At 38.2% G+C, this 21,977-nt stretch overlaps 1 protein-coding gene across 1 annotated transcript in view; it reads right to left on the reverse strand.

Annotated features, from left to right (window-relative positions):
- The window catches only part of COL19A1 (collagen type XIX alpha 1 chain), a gene marked incomplete at both ends in the record, with an annotated part of 202,906 nt that overhangs the window by 68,534 nt on the left and 112,395 nt on the right, over nucleotides 1-21,977 (reverse strand). The window contains one exon of the mRNA XM_082305887.1: nucleotides 13,384-13,437. Coding sequence (XP_082162013.1) covers nucleotides 13,384-13,437 — 54 coding nt within the window. The remainder of the gene's footprint in view (nucleotides 1-13,383; nucleotides 13,438-21,977) is intronic.

Raw genomic sequence — 21,977 nt, forward strand, 5'->3', positions numbered from 1 at the left:
GGTAAGCTCTTGGCCTAGATGCCAGGGACTCTCCTGAGAAGCAGGAGGTAGGGATTTGGAACCCTTCAAGTTGAAGACAGAACTGAACAAGGGTTGTGGGGATGTGTTTCATCCACTGGGCTGTGCCACATACCATGTACACTGTCACCATGGTTTTATGAAGGTCCTCAGTCAGTCAGTGTGTTTTAAGGGGAGCGTGAAAAAAAAAAAAAAGCACCTCAGCATATTTGGAGTGCCACATTCCTGGGTCTTAACTAGCTGAGACATATGTTATGTGCTGAGCTGTTTAATCCCGCCAGTACTCGCACATGCAGGGCTGTAACTGGGGCAGCTCGGGGTACATTTTCAGAACCAAAATACGGTACTAGGTGCCTGTATCGGGCTCAAGGCTATATGGTCCCTTGCCACCCACCCCCAGCATGTCCTCTGCCGTGGTGGTAACACTCTCCACACAGCCCTATGATGAGCCAGAGCTGGGAACTCACCCGGACTAAGGATGGACCACAAAAAAGTAGAGTTGTTTTTGACTTTGATCAGTTCAGTGATGCATTTCACTGGGCAACTGAGTAGCTTGCCCGGCCTGACAGAGGGCACCGTACCGGGAAAGGCACACATGCACAAGAAAAGGGGGCTGTTGTTAGCTAGATCTAGACTTTTGGACTTATCTCTACTTCAGAAATACAGATGGAAACTAGTATTTCCTGACTTTTTTGAAAAACAGCAAACTTTCTAAGGAAAGTATGAAAAAGTAATAAAGATAGATAAATTGCTTCATACTTTTTAAATAGTCCCTCTGAGTTATAATGATCTATACTGTTGACTTCTTGAAGCACCTTCCTTTTCCTGTTTGGACTTATTTAAAGTATCCTGAGGATGACACTTAAAATCTCAGCAGTCTAAACAAAGTATCAAGGAAGTGTCAGGGGGAAGAAGGCAGGGCTTTGACTGGCAGACACAGCTGTGAACGAGGTGTTAATTACACAGGAAAACACCGAATATGTTGGGAAGGCAATTTTATCTCTATTTACAAGATGAGCTAAAATGTGATTTATGACATATTGCAAAGTCAAAACTTGACAAACTTTCTGAAAAGTCAGTTATAAAAAAAAAAAAAAGAACTGGGGGTAGTTATTTTTCACTGTCGCTTATTATTACCAGAACACTTACCTGGAGAAACACATAAGAAGCACTTGCCCTATCTTTTATCCAATCATTACATTATTAGTCATTATACTATGCGCCACGTGTACAAAAAACCTGTAGAACAATCACACGGATTGGTATGAAGCATCAGCTTTTTCTAGAAGAACAAAAGTCCTTTTTTTTCCCTACATGCACCCTTCTAAACTGTCTGAGATTTTAATCTTAACACAGAAATACATAACAGGCCACCATCTTTCAGCAATGCCTTTCAGAAACAGAGATTTAAATGCTAGGGATGCACACAGCTCCACCTACTTGCTGGCACTCCTTCTTCTCTATGACTTCCCAGCATCAGTATGGAAAAAATTAAAATATGTAGTATAGTAAGAGTGTAAGAAGTTTATGTTTTTGTTTAGGATAATTAAAACAATTAAAAGAATGTTTTTGATAAGCCCATTATGGCCTTGCCTTGAGCAGACCACGAGCCAGACTGTGACTAGATATTTACAGTTTGATTTTGAGTCTTCCTTCTAGCAAGAAAGAAGTGAAAAACATCTCGGTGCCCTCTCTGGCTCGTCAAGTGGGCTTAGCAGAGAGCCCCAGTTCCCACCTGCTGTTCAGAAGCAGGTCTCAGCAGCCCCGTGAGAGCTGTACTCGCTGCCGTGGTGCTGTGCGTGGTGCAGGCAGCCAGCACAGGAGGCCCCTTTACCTTTATGTAGTTGAGTTCGCTGAGCAAATATTGATGTTATAAAACCACCCAAAATATAAATAAATGTTCTAAGCATCACACACTTCTTTTAACTAAATAAAAAATGCAATACCACCTACACTAACTTAAAAAAGATAAGTGGTGTCAACAAGTTGTCTAATGCTACTTAGAATAATATCTAAAGAAAAGAAAACCAAAACAGTTGCTGGTTATTTGCTTTGTGCTGCATACTTTTTTGTTGGCAATCAATGTGATAAGAAGTTGTCTAAATGTTACTGATATTGCATCCTGTTCCTTTGACTCATGAAATGCCTGCCCTCAACTAATTTGGGCAGTCGGCTACTTCCCTCTTTTCCATAGGACAAGCTTCAGCTACAATACAGATACAAATCATTCCAATAAGAATTGCTTGGTTAGAGGCAAAAAAGATAAAATATTAAAAATAAAATAAATGAGAAATTATATGCTTCAGCAAACTCCAGCTGAGTGCCTAGCTGAAGTATGAGGTCAACTGCGCTGTTTATTCCTCTATTCCTTCGCCCTTTCTGTTAATCACAATGACTCGATGAGCTTTGCCTTACGTTAGATGGAAAGCTGTTCAGAAGAGAGGCTCTGTGCATCCTTCCATAAGCTTGTGCTCTGATTCTGACTGCTGCCCCTGGGCACGGCTGCAGGTCCAACACACAATGCAAGAATTCAAAGTCTATATTGTAACCCCCTGCCGTATCATGTTGCATCCATCTATTCGCATATCTCTAACTACAGAAGAGTAAGCTCGCTAATCCTAGTGTCTAAAAGAAAGCTGCAGATTATTTTAGGATAAATTCGAGCAGAGTTATGTAGGAACACTAACATGATTTATGGAATTAATAATTTAAAGAACCCACACTTAAGTATGAAGGGAAAAGTTTTTCGAATAAGCCTGTGTGAATTTTCAAGGGAAACTGATAATTAGCAGCTCCTGAAACACATCATCACATTTCAAAACAGGAACTACTTCTAGAGAAAGTCAGAAGCCAGGCTTTAAAGTCTTAACTACTGTAGTTATTATGCAAGATACAGGAGACTTACATAACTCGCTTGCCAAGCTAAACTAAGATTCTCTTAAATAATCCTCAAAACCAGACTGACAAAGGCACAGATACACCTGAAGCAGGAGGCAGGTGGAAAGTAAAGACCCCCGTCTCAGAGAGCCCAACCCACGGACACCCTGCCAGCCCCTTGGGCACCTAAATGCAGCCACACAAGCGGAGCTCTGGGCAGTTAAAAGGCTGTTCCTCCAGATGCCCAAAGTTGCCACCAAGGAGCCAGACAAGTCCCAGTTCCTAAGCTAATTCACAGTACAGAAAAGAGGATTTCCTTTGTCTCAAGTCCTCTAAGCTGACATGCCTAATGCATATGGACTTCCCGGTTTTCCCTCTCTGCAGTCTGCAGTCACAACCTGGTGCTTCTGGCAGCTCAGCCGGAGCGTGCAGAGCTCCAACCAACTCTAACCCAGGGGAAACCCAGCCTAGCCCAAAGCTGGTGACAGTCCTCTGCTCCGTAGTTTACCAGAAAAAGTTTGCCAGAGTGCCATTTTAGGGGAATGAAGGCAGACATCACATGGCAGTACCAGTAAGAAAGCCAGTTCAAGAGCTACTTGGAAACAGAAGATTAGAATTAATCACAAAAATCAGAGCAGTCACCCATCCAACCCAGTTACACAACAGTGTGCTTCTAGCGATTCATTGTGGGACAGGAGAAGGTTCTCCAGGATGCCAATCAACTATTTGACAGTTCATAAAGTGAAAATTACAAACCTACAAGAATGCATAGCCTGAATACAGAGTCATTATTTTCCATCATCCATTTAGCCAAAAATTTGGCAATATTTAAAGAAGGCTTTGACATTTAACCACCTGACTGCACAACTGCTGTTAATAAGTTTTGTCATTAATTCTGGTAGTGTCACAATTGCACAGGTTTTGGTTTTTTTTAATCCTTAGAAATCTTATAGTTTGGATATTCTCTTTCCTAAATTGGAAATCTATGTTGCAGTCAAGGAAACCTTTTTAAATTCAGTAATACAGCGTTAGGACTTGAATGTACAATTCCTTCTTCAATCCTATTAACCTTGGCCTTGAGGATGTATTATGGTAACCAGTGTATTACAAATTAACCTCTGTATTAAATGTTAAACCTGAATAAACTCACAGGAAATAAGGCCAGCAGGCAAGAAATTAAGCTGTTTGCAGAAAACAAGTGAAAGTCTGCCCCTCATATCCCACTAAAGCCTTTCACAGAAGAACAGAGCACACAGACCCTAATCCCCTGTTTTGGAAGAGAAGTCACTAGGGAGTTCCTCACTAATGCAGAAGCATTCCTGCACTCAACCTTGGCTTTCTAATGTTAGGAATGATTTCCACTAAACTGTAGTTTCTTCATTTTTCTATTAATAAAATGGTAAAAGAGGATGCCTAGCCAGACTATGTAATATTATTATATTTAATAAACAACAAAAAGTGTTCTTAAACAGGCATAGCAGTGCCGAGGAATGAAATACCACAACCTGTTTTGCCAACAAATCCCTACACAAAATCCATCACAATTTTTCACGTGTATTCACAAAAGTGCATTTTAAATTCAAAATCACGTGTGGAAATATTTGTCAACTGCATTTATATATTTTTATAATGAACACCTTAATTTTTAATTATGTGAAATAATTTCCTATTCTCTCATGTTGCTATGCCTTTTACAAAGAGACATTAAAAGAAATGTTGATAATAGAGTATTTGGAAAGGAGATTGAAAATTCTAAATGAGATCTTAAAAGTGAAATAGTTTCTGCTATTCCATTAAAAGCTAGATTTTAATTTCTTCAATGGAAAATAACAAAGAAATTAAAAAATGATAGAACTATTTTCTAATTGACAAATCTGTCTTCAACATTCTAAATGACAACCTTTTTAATTCCATTTTTAAATGCCAAAGTGGGAAAAACACAATTTTTTTTTTTTTTTTTAAGCTGTATCCTACCTTTCTGGTTATTTACTTTGCTTTTAAGATAGAGACATTCTGGTATAAAAACTGAAAGTTATCTCCCTCTTTTACATTAACCATTTTTAGATTGTTAAATACCTGAGTGAAGGAATGTACAGCACTCCAACTTAAAGATGAAATCAGACTGGAGCTTTGCATACTTAAAAACAACTTACATCAAAGTCAAGAAGGACTGAGACGATTAAAAGAGATTTCAAAACTCCAGAGCTGTAGCTGTGAAAAATACTGTTTGCGCTGTGCCAGGAGCCTGACCTTCTATACAGTAATTATCATTGCTCTGTAAAGCTTGTTTTACAATTGGTTGAATACAACATTTACTCACTGAACTAGAAAACAAATTATGTCAAAGAAATATTTAAGTTCTATAAACCAGATAAATGCAACCTGAATTTAAATTAATTTTGATAACACTCTAAATAATTATGTTAAGAAAATCTAACAGCTCCCCGCCCATTTATTTATTTAGGAAGATTTTCCACTGTGTCATAATAATTTTACTCATGCTTGATTAGAAAAACTTGTAATCTCAGAGAATAAATTGATTATTAACATAAGACAAGTGTTGCAATTTCACAAGGTCCCTCCAAACACATAATTTTAGTGAAATCAGTGCTGAAGCACTAGATATGACAACCCAAAGGACTCTCAGTTTTATGAGGTGTTCAATTTATTACTAAGATAATGCTAAAATAACCTCCTCCTAAGTGAAGTATTTGGTATTGTAAACACAACAATTGGAAATAAGGAAGTTGTTTCAAAAATATTTACTTCAAGACACCTGCAACTTCCCAAGGAATACAGAGTCAAGAATACGGCTGTGGTATCATTGAAAGATTTGCAAACGTTTGAACTGAATTCATCACTGGAACCAGGAAAACTGCCACAGTGGAGAATCAGTCTGTTTAAATACACATGAAACATTTTAAAAAATCCTACTAAACCATAAAAATGAAGTTGCTGGCAGCTATGTTGAGAGTAAGCTAGAGCTATTTAAATAAAAACACACAGAATTGTCTGGGTTGGAAGGGACCTCTTGAGATCCTCTAGTACAATCCCCCTCCTCAAGCAGGATCAATTGTCCAGGACTGTGTCTACTCGACTTTTGAATATTTCCACAGATGGAGACTCTACAACCTCTCTGGGCAACTTGTATCAGTATTTGACAACCCTCACAATAAAAAAGTGTTTTCTTGTGTTCAGACGGAATTTCCTCTTTTTTAATTTGTGCCCATTGCCTCTTGGTCTGTCACTGGCAGCTATTGAGGAGAATCTGGCTCCCTCTTCTGCATTCACTCACATCAGGTATTTATACACACTGATAAGATCCTCCCTGAGCCTTCTCTTCTCCAGGCTGGAGTCCCAGCTCTCTCAGCCTCTTCTTTTATGAAAGATGCTCCAGTCCCTTTAATCAACTTTGTGGCCCTGTGCTAGACCCACTTCAGTAAGTCCATGTCCTACTTGATGTGGTCTCACCAGTGCTGAGCAAAGGGGAAGGATACCTCCTCTGACCTGCTGGCAATGCTCTTCAAAATGCAGCCCAGGATATGGCCGGCCTTTTTTTGCCACGAGGGTGCATTGCTGACTCATGGTCTGCTTGTTGTCCAGCAGGTTCTTCTCCACAAAAGTTCATCCCAGACAGTTTGCTTCCAGTGTATATTGATACCTGGGGTTATTGCTCCCTAGATGCAGGATTTTGCATTTCCCCTTGTTCAATTTCATGTGCTTCCTCTTGCCCCAGTTCTCTGCTACGTTCTGTCCCATCACCCAGGTTATTAATGAAGATGCCAGACAGTACTGGCTCCAGTACTGAGCTCTGGGGGTACACCACTAGTGACTTGTCTCTGACTGGACTTTGTGCCACTGATCACAACCCTCTGGGCCCAGTTGTTGAGCTGGTTTTCAATCCGCCTCACTGTCCACTTATCTAACCTGTACTTTGTCAGCTTGTCTATGAAGTTGATGAGATGAAGTTATGAGAGATAGTGTCGAAACCTTTGCTAAAGTTGAGGTCAACAACATCCACTGGTCACCTCACTGTAGATGTCACTGTAGTTGGTCAATCATGATTTTCCCTTCATAAATCCATGCAAACTATCCCAATTACCTTCTTGTTCTTCATGTGTTTGGAAATGGTTTCCAGGAGGATTTGCTCTGTCACATTCTCAGGGATTGAAGTGAGGCTGATTGGCCTGTAGTGCCCTGGATCTTCTTGAAGATAGAAGTGATATTTGTTCTCTTCCAGTCTTCAGGAACCTTTCCCAGTCGCCATGACCATTCAAAGATAATCAAGAGTGGCCTTGCAATGACATCAGTCAGCCCTCTCTGCACTTGTGGATGCAACCCGTCAGGCCCCATGGACTTACAAAGCTGTGTCCTCCATCTGAAGCTGCCTGGGTGCAAAAGTCTGACAGCAAACAGTTACTTCAGTAGCGCCTTTAAGGATGTGCATGCTGGACAGAGAAAGTTTGCTGGCCTCTTCTTTGTGCCATTCTGCATGAACTGCTTTGCAAACTGCTGCACATCTATTGGCTGCTTCTGTTATCACTGCACAAACTGCTGCATCGTCTGGCTGTCATATAGTCCTCTTCCTGGCATTGGCTAAAAGTGTGCTCAACCCTCACTAATCAGGGGTCAGCTAGAATAAAGGCTGCAGGCACCCTTTGATCAAGGACAGCTGATGGAGTTCGTTAGAAGCTGCTAGAGCTACTTAGCCTCACCTGGTTGCAGCAGGCACTCTTAGTTTCCTCAGAGGCTTCCCAGAAGTGCCCAAATCCCAGAAAAAGTGCCCAGAGGCTCAAGATGATATCAAGAAGATCTCAAAGAAGCAGAAACTACCACACAAATGGCTGTGTATGCTAGCTGTGTGCTGGGCCTGGCTCTTCTATAGGCCAACTGAGAATGAAAAATGACCATTTCTAGATTTCACAGTATAGCTGTCTAACAAAGTTGCTTTGGTGCTTTGCATTAAGAGAATTTTTGGAATTCACTAAAATATTATATTAAAAATTACATCATTTTCAGAAAAAATAGTATTTCTAAAAATGCATCAAGTTCAGGGAAGATTCCTGCTACAAAGATGTCCAACTGAAATTAAGCGTTAATTTCCAAAACCCTTGGAATTATATTTTGGAAATATAAATTTCACTTCGTTGCATTTAACATAGTAAAGGCAGAGTCTGGAAAAATCCATGCAGTCTGTGATTATAAGTAGTAGAAATTTTTAAGAAAGTACAGCAACATGACAAAATTATTTGAAGACTTCAGAAAATTCTTTACATGGGGAGCTGAAGGACCTTAGTTGAATTTTCTCAAAAATAACTGGAATGGTGATTTGATTACAGAGAAAAAACTTTAAATATCTCTTCAATGTAAAGCAGACATTAAACATAAACATAAAACAGTTGTTGGAGGCTTAAGCTAGATGCCCAAGTGTAAAATAAAAAGCACATTTTGAAATGTGGTATTGACAAGAAACACTGGAATAAAGAAAACAAGGAGACCTGTGAAGTTTCTGTTGTTGATGTCTTTCAGGTGGAAACTGTACTTCTGTGAAAGATATACTTAACTATAGTGCAGGAATATTGAGAAAAATAATAAAGTGCTGCATAACACAGGAAGCCAGAAAGATGGCGTAGTTGTCCACTGTGGTTTAAATTCCACACAATGCTAGGTTAGCACCCAATCTTTCTATTTTTTGTTAGTAATATTGGACCAGGGACTTTTCTGAGCAACATCTAATTACCTTCTGAAGCTCCTGATGTCATTCTGAGCACTGGTGTAATAGTATCAAGTTGCCGCAGCAGTAACATGCTGCTCTGAATGCCTGAAGCCAACAAGAGGAACACTGAAAAAATAGGTATGAAGGTAATACCCCCAGAATGGTCTAGCATCTCTCATGCAGGAATGAGGAAAAGGGAATGAGTAGCTGTTGCTACTGGCCCACTTCTCCCAGTGACCAGAATTAAAAACAAAGGCTCTCACTTAGCAGGGCCTAATGTCTAACATAAAACACTTCACTAAAGATAACAAAATTAAAAAATTATAGTAGTCATCAGTGGTAGAGCAAGGAGAAACACTGGTCGTCTTATAAGAACAGCAAAAGTTTGAGGACTCCTTGCACCCACAGGAAAGCACAATGCTGGCTAATATACGTGAGTGGAAGCGGGCACGATGACAAAAGGAGAAGCTTAAGGGCAATACATGCTCATATAAAATTTAACTAAGTTCACTCAAGAGATTGTCACAACAAAAAGGACCTTTAAATGAATATTGTATATGTCTCAGGTTGGTTGAAGAATCAGAAATTAGTTCACTGTATGGTCTTTGGATATGGCCAGATTATCACGTAGCCACTATTTCTTCTGCCCTAACCATCACTTTCCTCTTCCAAGTAACACCCTAAATAAGGACGCACCATCTATGATGAATCCCTGTATATCTTTTTTTTTTTTGGTAGAGCTGCAACAAATGCTAAGTAGTTTCTTTTGTGTAGATAGAGAAGCATGGTAGTAAACAGAAAGCCAATTGCTTCACTTTCGCTCACAACTCTGTTCCTCCTTTTTTATTGCTCTGCAAAAGAAACAAGCTATGTAAGTCTGAAGATAATTATTTGTACTACCTCATTGCTCATGAAAGTTGCTCTCTTCTCCTGCAAAAGCCATATGCAGAATGAGAAGACATAACAAAGGAGATGAAAGGAAAAGGTGCCACAATAAGTGGAGAAAGAATGGAAGCTAATGAGTTTACTCATATAAACATAACTAACACACTTGCTAAATGCCAGACTATTAATGTGTTTGTTTATTCAGAAAAGAAATATTTATGCATTTTGCTACTACACCAGTATGAAAGAAGTAATATGCATAAGAATCCAATTTTTATTTATCATTGCACTAGTTCTTCTCCTTGACTCCACTGCTTCAAATTTTTAGCGAGTTTGGAATTTTCTCTTAAGCAAAGTCAAAAAATAGAGCATGCATCCTGATATAGGATCCTTTAATGCTGCACAGATCTAGTCAAAGAGCTTTCAGGGTTTCACCTCTCTCATTCTAAATGATCTCCCTATGGCACATTTCTGTAAAAGTATCACATTATTATATGCTGTTTTCTGCAAACTCTTTTGTCCTTTGGGATACCTGGAAAGCATCCAGGGAGACCAACTCGGACAGAAGACATTTCACACACTTCTGTCATCAAGTTCCATGGCTGACTTATTTGCGTACCATCATTTAAATGTGTGAGAATCTAACCTGCTCTTTGACATGGAGCAAGATCATATCCCAGTATGATCATATAGTAGTAATACATCGGATCACCATGCCACAGAATGTGACATATTTATTATTTTAACTATTTTAATAACTAATATTTTATTAATTTAATAATCATGTGTTGGCTCAAATGATACCACGTAACTCTATCTACAGGGTATCCACTGGACAAAAGCTGTTACCACTTTATTTGAAATAATGTATTGATTCTCCTTTGCTCTTGAAATAAATAACCCGCAGTCATCATCTAATTCAGTGGTGTTGTAAATTTGCGCTGGTAAGCCAACTTCACATATATGTTAATGAGTATTTTAAGGTTGGCATAACTTTGAACTAAAAATCTACAGTTCAGTTAATCTTTGTGTTTATTATAATTATACAGTAATATATTATACTTATTCTATTTCCATAATAATTATTATATGTATTTGTACTATGTAATTTTCGATGCAGATTATTCCTGTGAGGTGAAATACATACTACTACCCAGACTTATTCCTCTTAATAGGGGTACATTTGTCCTAGTTCCCTCTATAGCGAATGCAGGGAGACGAGTGCCACTCTGGGACAGGGTCCCACCTTTGGTATTTCTTCGTAGTTCTAACATAAACCTCTGATCTCAGATGATATAAGAAAAATCCCACTTAAAACACTCTGAAAGTGAAAAGGCATGGCTCAGGCCAGTTCAAAAAGGGAAGACATCCACTGGCATGGCTTTTTTTCTTCCCTTTCTATCTCATTTTGTATTGTCACCTACCTAAGCCACTAGCTCTAACATGAGCCTTCTATATGTTTCTTTGAGTTTTTGACCATATCACTATTAACACTGTTAATTTTCCTCAGTTCCTTATATCTTGCTTTAATGTGTGGAGAGGTCTCTAACTTACACACTTAACAATTCTCCTCTCAATTCCTTATTAATCTAAGCCTAATTTTCAAAGGAGTTGAACACTTAAAAATGCTGCTAAGGTAACTGGGAGGTAAAACTTTGAATACAAGTACAGTGCAAATCAAAAGTTTAAAAAAATTCAGGTTCTCAAAGTGTGGCATCCAAATTGAATAGATACTTTCAAATGTTTTGGAGTGTTGTTTTTTTTCCCCTAATAAAGTTCCCTAGTAACAGTTCCAGCCTGCAAAGTGGGCACAATATGTTGAAGAAAAATCATCAGTCAGTTACACACTCAATATTATGCTTTAATCTTCAAAAGACAGCCCATGACAAAACCAATAACTTCACATAATGTGAAAGATTTGGAGGATCTGCTGGAAGTAGAACAGAGGAACACGACATCCATAATTAAATAAAAAGACATATTTAATAGCCATTAATAGCCATAATAGCCATGCACTGTCCTGTTTGTCATTAAACAGAGCAGAGATCTTGTTACAAACAGTATGTTATTGTGTAATTAAATGTATTGGAAATGCAAATGCACATGGGAGTTGAATTAAGATTGCAAACTATGTTATTAATGCTTGGGCGGGGGTGGCCAGCAGAAAGAGTATTGTTATGAGCATCGCACTGGTAGAAAGATAAAGACAGATGCTGAGGCTCTACAGTCTGCTGTTGCCATTGTTTGGCTCAAGGCAACTTGAGCTGAGATTATAAAACAATCAGCGCTCCTGTTTTTATAGATATTGGATATTTATAGATATTGGAGTGAGACAGCAGTTTTATGAGTGAATAGGAAATGTCCATGATGAATTTATCAATCCCCTAATTCCCACTGCAAAATGGAAAAAAAAAAAGGTATTTCCTAGTTCATTTATCCACCATTATATATAAGACAATGCGTTAACTCTGAATCTTTTCCTCAAAAAATGAATAATTTCAAAGAGTGATGTCTCTAAAACACAGCCTTATTTATAACTGTTCCTAAAAGAGAACTAATACACTGTATGTTTCTGCAGATTCAATACTCCACAGAAAAACACTCTAAAATATGCTAAAACTGGATATCCATAGCTTTTCAGTATCCTGGATATTTAATTGCATAACAGTAAGAGTCATAGTAATTATAAAATTCTTAATAGCATGTTAATAAGCTATTAAATATGCTTTAATAGCATATTCACCACATAACTTTTGATTCTCCCTTACTACATTGACTTTTTCCAAATGGGCTCTCAGTCCTTACAGTGAAACTTAAATAACCTCAGCTTTCAAATTTTCATGTTCAACTTAAGTGAAATTTAGTACTATTTTTATAACTTAATATAAAACTTAGCTTTGGGTCCTACACGTCATTACTCATTTTATTCAAGAACTGGTCTTCTGTTATTATTATTATTATTACTGCAATTATTAAACTGGCCTTTAATAATTCACTGTAGTTGACTAAGATCAATGATGAGTAATACTAAATCCTTCCACTTCAGAGAATTTAACTGAGATAATAAATATCAAGATGCCTAAACAAACCAAGAATTACTGAGACCCCCAACTTCAAAATCACAAATTAGGCACAATTAAATTAATAAAAATATTTAAATGTTTGAGTCTGAATAACCTCCCAAACATTTGGAAGCAGACTAGGTTATAAACTCTCAAAATTGAATTATTTCTTGTGGTACCACAATCATAAATATTTGTTATCTGTTCTACTGAACTACCAAATTCAATAAGTCAGGGAAAACAAAAATGTAACACAGAAATCAGTCAGTCAGTTAGTTCATTATATTAAAATTCTGAATAACCAAAGGTTTATTTCATGTCTTGGGCATAACTTCTCTTTCCCCCCTCGCCCCCTGCCACTTACCGTATCTCTCTTCTCTGTATATATATGTTAGGCTCTGACACTTGCATAATGGCATCTACAACAAAACTTGGGTCACTAGTACTGGTTTCTGTTAATATTTCAGATAATGACCCTAAATTGATATTTTTATATATCTTAGATGTAGTAAGGTATGGCGTGTCCCTGCAATAAAACAAAAACTTCTGAGCAATTTTAATATTCTTTCACTTAAAATTACAGCAGAATCATGTTGCACAAATGACAATATCTACATCTGTGCTGCCAGTCATTAAAACACTTTACATGGTTGAAATTGTTAAATCTCCTTCAACTGAAGAGAAACCTCAAATGTCAAAGCTCAGTTTGTTGACAGCATGCTTCATACTCAGCTGCCACCTTTCCATTTTTTATTGGTGCTTAGAAAGAAGTCACACATCAAGGTCAGTTAGCACACTCACCAGTTGTTCACCAAGTTTACTCACCCTTTGACCTTCTTTACCAGGTGGACCTTGGGGACCCTCCAGCCCTGGCAAACCCTGAAAATACATCATTAAACAAATATAACATTCAGTGTTATTTTCATCCTCTATTATTCTATAGAAGCAAGACTAAGCCAAAGAGCCAGATGTCAAGACAAAGCATTTATTTGTAATAATAAAAATAGGTTATTTATAATAACTTGCTTCAGGATAATGTTATATTCAGGTGCGAGAAAAAATGTGAACAATAATTATTAATCACATTACTCCATATATAGGATGAATCATTTGGAAAAGAAGACGTAAGTCAGCACTACTTAAGCATAGCTATATTTAACTACGGTGCTATATGAAAAGTGATTTATCTTGTTAAGTTAGGATGCCATAAGAAAAAAGAAAAAAAAGTTATATTAAATGAATGACAACTTACTCTACACCTCAAATTCAAATATAGGCACCGAAGGAGGAGGGGAGGGAAAGGGGGGCGGTGGGGGGAAGGGGGACTAAATATAGCAGGCAGCCTTATGCTCGCTGTATTGTAAGAGCCAGCCCTGTGCAGCTTCCTCTGCGTGCCTGGCTCGGCTTTTCAAAACCCTTCAGAGCCACCTCTCTCTTGCTGTCAACCCTGACCAGGCACTGGAGCTTTGAGTGTTTTGAACACACCCTTGACTTGCGAGCCTTCCTTCCAAACTCAGTGCAAGGATCTGCCTTTGCAGTCACAGACAGAATCACAGACTGCTTCTGACGCTTTGGGGCTTTAATTTTATATCTGATTAACAGACAATACAATCATAAAACCTTCAAATAACAGCTCTGTACTTAGAACAGTGACCCCCCCGCCTTTATGAGTCACCTTGGAACATAATTTTTTTTAAAAATTACTTTGAGGAAGCTATCCAATTTCCATTATAGCAACAAGAAATATGAAATCAGTTTCAATATAATCAACAAAGAGCACTGAACAGTTCTACTTTGTCTAATTAAAAAAAAGTCTTGAATGTAATATTGCATATTCTTACAGGGTATCACAAAATTAAAGAACTTATGTTTAGTTTATTTAAGAGGTTGAAATATTAAAATATTAAATTCTTAACCATTTAAATTAGTCAGACTCAGGTATTGCTTCAGCTTGAACTATATCTTTGGTCAAATTCTGAACTCCTTATTTAGAATCAATTACACATATTTATTGCCCCAATAAGGGTAAACTGAGGCCCCCTGAGAATCATGCTTTTAAAATGTGTCCAGATTTCCAGAAATGAATTTTAAAAGTTCATTTATGATCTCTGATTCCCAAGATAAACTTGAGAAAGTAAGTGGGCATGCCAAAGCTGCTAGCTTATATATCTTGAAGTGATGTTTTGATTAGAATGAAGTCTGACTTCAATTTTAAATAAAAGTAGTCAGTTCAAGAGGTTTTCTATTCCTATCATTTCTGTACTTTGAAACACTGAAGCTAGAAGAGTACCTCAGACAGCATTTCACTATAGGATATTTCTCCTTTCACTTCAGTTTATAATGTAAACAAGATAAGCTTTAGGATCTTTTACAAAACTGATGCGCACCATTTCCATCTTTCCCCAAAAGTTTATGGAACTAGAATATGCATGAGAATGTTGTGTCCAACAAATAAATCATGGTAAGTTAATGACAGTGCAGTTATGAAGCTCATACATGCACAAACCCATAAAGCAGTATGTGAACGTGACCTCTGTAAACAGTCTCTACTTTTTCCTTAAGGTAGTTTGGAACTTGCAGAGAATTCCGTTTGTCCAACTGTTAGCAATATTCTACCTTTGTAGAGAAATTCTGCGAATTCAGGAAGAGGTGGAGTTTTGTTTTGTTAATATTTCATTTCTAGTGACAACTTTATGCAGGGGAATGAGATGAAAACCTGTAACATCTGTTTTATGGAGGAGGAAATACTTAGCCTCACATATCTGTACAATGAGGCTCCAAGGGGACAAGAATTACACAAGAATGTAACTGCACAATAATGATAATTAATAGCCAACATTTTTGTCCAAGACCTACTTTTATTATTTTTCTTCTCTCTACAATATTATTGTCAAGAAAAAGGAACCAGATAAGGAGGTTTATCTTCGAGGAAAGGGAGGAGAGCAGCTTACAATTGGTAACTAGGCAGGGAGGACTACCCTGTACAAGGAGCCACATCCTGACATTGAAACTGAGGTAAAAGTTCACACTAACTTCAGCGGGATCTTCAGTTTAAAAAGTGATAGGACAACATGGGCCATGTTAACTAACACAGCTGTAAAACTGTAATAACTTGGCAACGGTAATGACTTAGCAATGCTATTCCTGTTCAGCATTCACTGAATGAGATCCTGGAAAAACAGCTGAAGAAGAAACCTGCAGGAGGAATGAAAAAGAAAAATTCTCTACAGTGAAGTCTGTCTAAACGGACAAATAAAACATCCCCTGCTGAACTCCTATAAAACTTGGCAATGAATGTAACAGTTTAGCACAGAAAAGAAGTACGCATTTGTAAGAAGGCAGACCGAAGTATCTACTTAGGTCTTATCACTGTTTAACTTCTGGAGATCTCCATTGGGAGATCAAAGACCAGATTCTCACCTCCCTCAGATCACAGACAGCACAGTGGGTAGACAAACCCCACCAAAGGAGGCCACCCTCGTAGACAGAAAGGGACAGAATATAGACTGATTATACACATGTGGCCTCACGGGATTGTCGATTGTGTTGAAAACATGGATGTCAGAATGCAATCTATTTGACACGTACCATCTCCCCAGGTAAACAACATCCAAAGCAATTAAAATGATTCACCATGTGTCACCCTGATAGTCTTCCATGGGCAAGAGGATGGGTATGGCGATGAGCAAAAGGAGGTGTAGGAATAGCACAAGGCAAAGTGAGGTATAAGAACAGCCTATTCCTGTGGCATCAGACTGGCAGGAAAACATAATGCATCCTTACAGGCAGCCTAATATGCATGGGATTTTCCTGCTTCTGCCAGGCCACCTTTGAGGCTGGAAGGTACCCTTCTACCTACTTCATGGAGAAGCAAACTAAAATAACATATGAAGTCTTTGGGGCTTGTACCTGTCATGGACCAGGCAAGCCCCTTGGAGTTACGTGCCTGAAGGAGCTTGAGGAACATGAAGTGGAAATGTCTCAAACATTACCATGTAGCTTGGGGAAAAAAAAGTAAGCAAGCTGGAGATGGGCTCAGGTGCATCTGAAACTTAGAAAATCTATTCTAATGAGTGAGGATGGCTATGAAAAGAGATGAAACATGATGCTCAGGCAGGCACAAGAGGGTTGTACAACATTTTGAAAATGAAGTTAAGAGCGGAAACTTGTGAATTCCTTTCTAAGAGGTAAACTGTAAAGGGAAGTGTTGGCAAGGGAAAAGATGCTGGTTGTGAAGCTAGATAAAGAAAAAGCAAGCATGCTATGAAGCACATGCTGACAGATATTTAAACAAAATATTGTCAAAACTTAGACTAAGCTTTAGTCGAGGGAATATGGGAAAAATGACAGGTTTAAAAAATGCTGCAGTAGAATAAGTGCGGTTTTAAAAGAACTGGCATGTCACTGAAAGTATCTGTAGGAATTAACATTTTAATACTTAACAATTAATATTTTTTGCAAGTATCAGGAGACAAAAGCTAATAAGAATTATTAAACTTGAGATGGTAGAAGAAAAATGTGTTTGGAAGTGATAGAAACATCAGCTAACAGTTCAGTCAGTTAAGCTGTTTTAAGTTTCATAAGCTATCAATTTAAAGTGTATTAGCTGGCATGTAGCTATCAGAAGCTGCTTATTACAGAAGGGCTAAAATCCTGTCACATGACCCTGCAAGTACAAAAAACATTTTTAAATGCCTGATACATCACGACAAGCATCCGCAGAGACATGGTGGAGACTTGTTTCATAAATTTAATAGCTCAGAGTAACTGCCCAAGAACACTCTCTGAACAAAAGCAAAGCTTTTATCGTGACCTCTTGGTGAATTAAAACAAAACAAAACAAAATCCCAGCTGAAGTGGAAGAGTGAAGTTACGTAAAGTTGTTATTCATATTACTTCCTCCGGATGCTTATGGCTGATGCCAAAAGAGTAAAATATTAAACAAGTAAGTATCTTTTTGGTATTCTAAAAGTTGCTTCAAAACATAGCTGATAGTTTTTGAAGCAGAAGGCTAGACAGCTGCCTTATGTACCCGTAGGTAGTGTTGCTGAAACAGGTTCCGTGCATGGCAGCCTTTCCTTCTCAACACATATTAGAAACATAATACAAATGCTAACAATAGTAAGGCAGGTCTAATTAAGGCACAAAAATTATTTCATTATAGACCTTTATCGACTGGTTTCTGTGTTCTATACACAAACTACTCTCATCCAGTTTTTTTCCTCACTATACCAGCAAACACAACCTCAATTTTTATGGAATAAATGCTACTAGACAGGGGGAAAGTGTGTGTAGTTTAGTGAGACAAGTCAAGCAAAGACAGAGACAAAGCCTAAATTAGGTATGCAGAAACACCGTGTGGTAATGTAAGAATAGGACATTTTTTAACCATTTGAATCTGCGAGCTTTTATAATGATAAAACTTGCTACTTTAAAAAGACTCAGCTATAACAGACATGATTTGGCTGAGCAATTTGGAAACAATGTGTTTATAAACAGAAAGGTATAGCTCTACTGAAACAAAATCAACACTTAAACCTTTTTACAAGCGAATTGGTGGGCAATTCCCACTGCAGGGGCTTGACCTAGTTCTTCAACGCACAGCTCTCACCAGGATAAAGCAAAGCCGTCAGACTGATGAATTACATATACAATGACCCTCCTGTAAAACCCCCAAGTAGAGCAGCATAGAATCACACAAATCAACAGTCAGGTAAAAAGTGACCGTGGATTCCCAAATTCCTGATATAACACCATGTGTGATCACGGTAAAGAGCTGCAGCCTGACTGACCTGAAGAGCATTCCCCAGCCACCCAAATACTGCTCGTGGGACGGATGGTACTGCTGTGGCTGCACTCATACAAGAATGTCCCAGCATGCCAGACAGCAAAATGCAATTCAATTAGGTCTTAAATTCATCTGCTTATCTGGAGGTGTTACCAGATGGTAAGTTCTACTGTGCAGGTCATGATTGTCACTGTGATCCTTCTATCCTATTTTGAGGATATTTTCCTCTTTGGCTTGTTTGTACCATATTGAGGGGAAATGAGTGGCTTCCTCTCATGTAAAAATGGGCTATTGCCTTCAGCAAGCAAAGGAGCTGAAATATAAATACCTTCCCTGCAGTCAAGATGGCTACAGTGTTGGTTTCCCAGATATCTTCAAGCGGGTTTACTTGCCACGACTGTCCTGCTGCCCTATCTCCAAGCCCAAACAGGAGGGTGAGGAAGAGAGAGATCTTAAAATACAACTATGATGTTTTCCTCTTCTTGCCCACAAGACTGCCCAACACCACCCACACGGAAACCCACACAGCCTGCAGACACACCTCACTGTTACAAAATTTTGTGAGAATGGGAAAAATGGCACAGCAAAATCACAGATGGATGACTAATTTCTTGTTGTATTACCGTTTAGTGAGGGAAATTAGACTACCGCTTATCTCAAATACCTCTGTCTTCAGCATTTCCAAACATGACCTGGTCTCATTCACATCCTTACTGAAGTAAGTCGAGATGGCAGGTTGAAAGATTTGTAGCCCACGTTTGGCCTCTTATTGCTACTGCAGTAATCATACTGTTTTGCTTGGGAGTGCAAAGTGGAATAGGCCACAATTTTGCTTTCAAAACTGCTGCCAAACCATTTACTTCTGTGGGAAAGCAGACAGCATTTAGCAGAAGTATTTCAGTCTGCCAGAAAACATGATCAGCTACATTTTCACGATAATTTATTACTGAAGCAAACAGAAAATATGTTCCTCACTAACCTCACTATGCTTTGGGTTTGGTCATTTCTGTAGCTCTCTCTGGTAACTTAACTTGAAATCTACTTTGCTTCAGAGAGAATCATTTCAAAGGGAAATTGGAAGAGTAATTTCACAGAAGTTCACACTTTATGAACTTCGTACTTTTAATAGAAAAGGGTTTATTTTCTAAGCAAGAAAAGTATCATTTAAAATCCTCAGGAGTAATTTGAAATGATTCTTTACATTGATGTCTACTGCCTATGGGACTATTCTCAAATCGTTCTTCTAATGAAGGACATTTAAATCACATTCATGCCAATTTAGCAGACTGTGAATTTTTGAAAAACAAGTTTTCTGTGAGGCTAAGACATCAATCTTCACTTGTGCCTTCAGTATCAGTATTACTGCATAAAGAAGATAAAAACCAGACTGAAACTGCTAAAATATCTTCTATTTCACTAAAAGGGTAATCTTAATAGGATCTGTTTCCATACTTAAAAAGGACTTTTTAAAGAGGACAATATTTGCAAGTTATACTGTGAGAGTTAAAGATCACTATATCTCATGCAAAACAACTGAACAGTTCAGTATTTTTATGAAATTAATACACCTCCATTAAAAAAGCTCAAGCAGATAAAATTCAGATTTTTCTTAGAGGGATGTATTTGCAAAGATGAGATTTAGAATGAAAATATAATTTTCTGTCTATACTTTCTTTAGTTAACTAGAATTGCTCTCCTTTATGTCATTACATGAAAAGAAAGAGAGGATAATATTAGTTGAGATGCTTACTAATGGTGGGGTGTGTCCCCTTCTTAAGTAATACAAGTTATTCAGATGACTTATTTTTTCACTGCGAGACAAGAAAGGAATTGTGTGCAGAAGTGAACATAAGCAAAAACTGGCACATGATTTTTCAGGAAGAATCATCCAAAATACTGCTGCCCATTATAACAGCAAGAATGCTGGGATATCAAACGCCTCCTCTTCGGAGTTCCGTATAAATGCCAAATAATTACACTATGACCGAAGTACTGCATCAAATGAATTTGTGAAATTCCTAGGCAACGCTGCCAAAGATGAATTTTAGCTTTACACGAATAACTGCCGAAGCTCCAAGGGGAAAGCTGCGTAATCTGTTGCTGATGTTTGTTTAGGGAGGAGAGAGCCAAAAGTGCCGGCGGAGCTTGCCCAGGCCTGAATCTGCAGCTTCCTCCCGCAGCCGCCTCCGCGCCGCACTTGTGCGCCAGCTTCCTTCGGCTCGATTTAACCAGACCTAGGAGCCGACATTCCAACTATCTGTTTAGTAAGCAAGTCTTGGGGACTTCTGTCTGTGACCGACTTAAGCCTCGACTTCTGCGTAAACACTTGGTGCCATCTGGATGAGTATTTTATAACTCCTGAAAGGGATAGGTTCGCAGGAACGTACGGACGGACGCTCGTTTTCCTCAGGAACTAAAAGCAGCGTATCGAGTGTCAAGAGGAATAGTTATCATATATTTTACAAGAGATGGCTGTGCTACCTTCCCTCACCTGTCACTCTTCTGACACGGCACGCACAGGCTTAAGCTGGGGATACCAGAGCGGGCAAGCTGCGGAGCCAGCTGTGCCCCTGCAGAAAACAGTCCCCAGCTTCTGCCACTAAATTCCACATTTTGACAAAACCACACAACAGAGCAGTATAATCCCTCCCGTTTATTCTCAGAAGGGTCCTCGGCTACAGCACAATTTATCAGGGAACTTAAACTTATAAAGACTAAACATATCCCTGCATAAAGTGGGCATAATTAAGGAGAAAAGTTCAAAATATATTCCCAGCATGCATTATAAGACACTTGAAAAGTACTAAAGAAAAGAGGCATCTAGTATTTACAGAGCAATTCAGAAAGAACATACCAGAAAAAATAAAGATGGCATAAAGAAAGGATGAGAATCAATCATGACTTTGGACTACTCCCATAAAGCTAACACCATAACTGAGGAGACAAAGTAAATACATATCTCTTGACTTGTGTAGTATTAACTGACTCCATGGAAACACAGAAAAACTTTACATCCTTACTAAAAGTGATTAAATATGTCAAATTTAACGATCCGAGCCACTAAAATGTGTCTGTACGAATAATGCATGAATCAAACAAATATTCTTAGAACTATTGAAAATACGAATTTCATTAGGATTTTATATAAAGCCTATAATTTTTTTCATATATTTGTTTTTACAGCTTAGCACATTTTGCACTACAATGCTGTTTCTTTTTTCCCCTCTAATTCATCATGCAAGAATGATATGTATGTATTAACAAGACTTCTGTACCTGCCTTAAAGAAATGTACAGAAACACATGGGCTGCAATTCTAATCCCATCTCTATTCACTGCAGAAACGCATAGTCAGGCATACACAATTTCTTTCTGAATTCTTTGCTGTTGCTGCAAGTGAGAAGTTTTGTTAAGTGTGCATGCCTTAGGATTTCAGTAGAGATTTTCTGTTAACTGACATGAACCAGGAGTATTCAGAGCTCTACGTTTTTTTCAGTGCAATGCACTTTCTGAGCTATGAAATTTCCATTTCAAACTCATAAAATCACTTTTGTCTCTTAAAAAGCAGTCGTATTATTTACCCTGTTTTGCAGTTTGGCATATGCTCATCCAGCTGATAGGTTGTTACAGCT

This window comes from Platalea leucorodia (assembly GCF_965183815.1).
Source record: "Platalea leucorodia genome assembly, chromosome: 3".
Classification (NCBI taxonomy): domain Eukaryota; kingdom Metazoa; phylum Chordata; class Aves; order Pelecaniformes; family Threskiornithidae; genus Platalea; species Platalea leucorodia.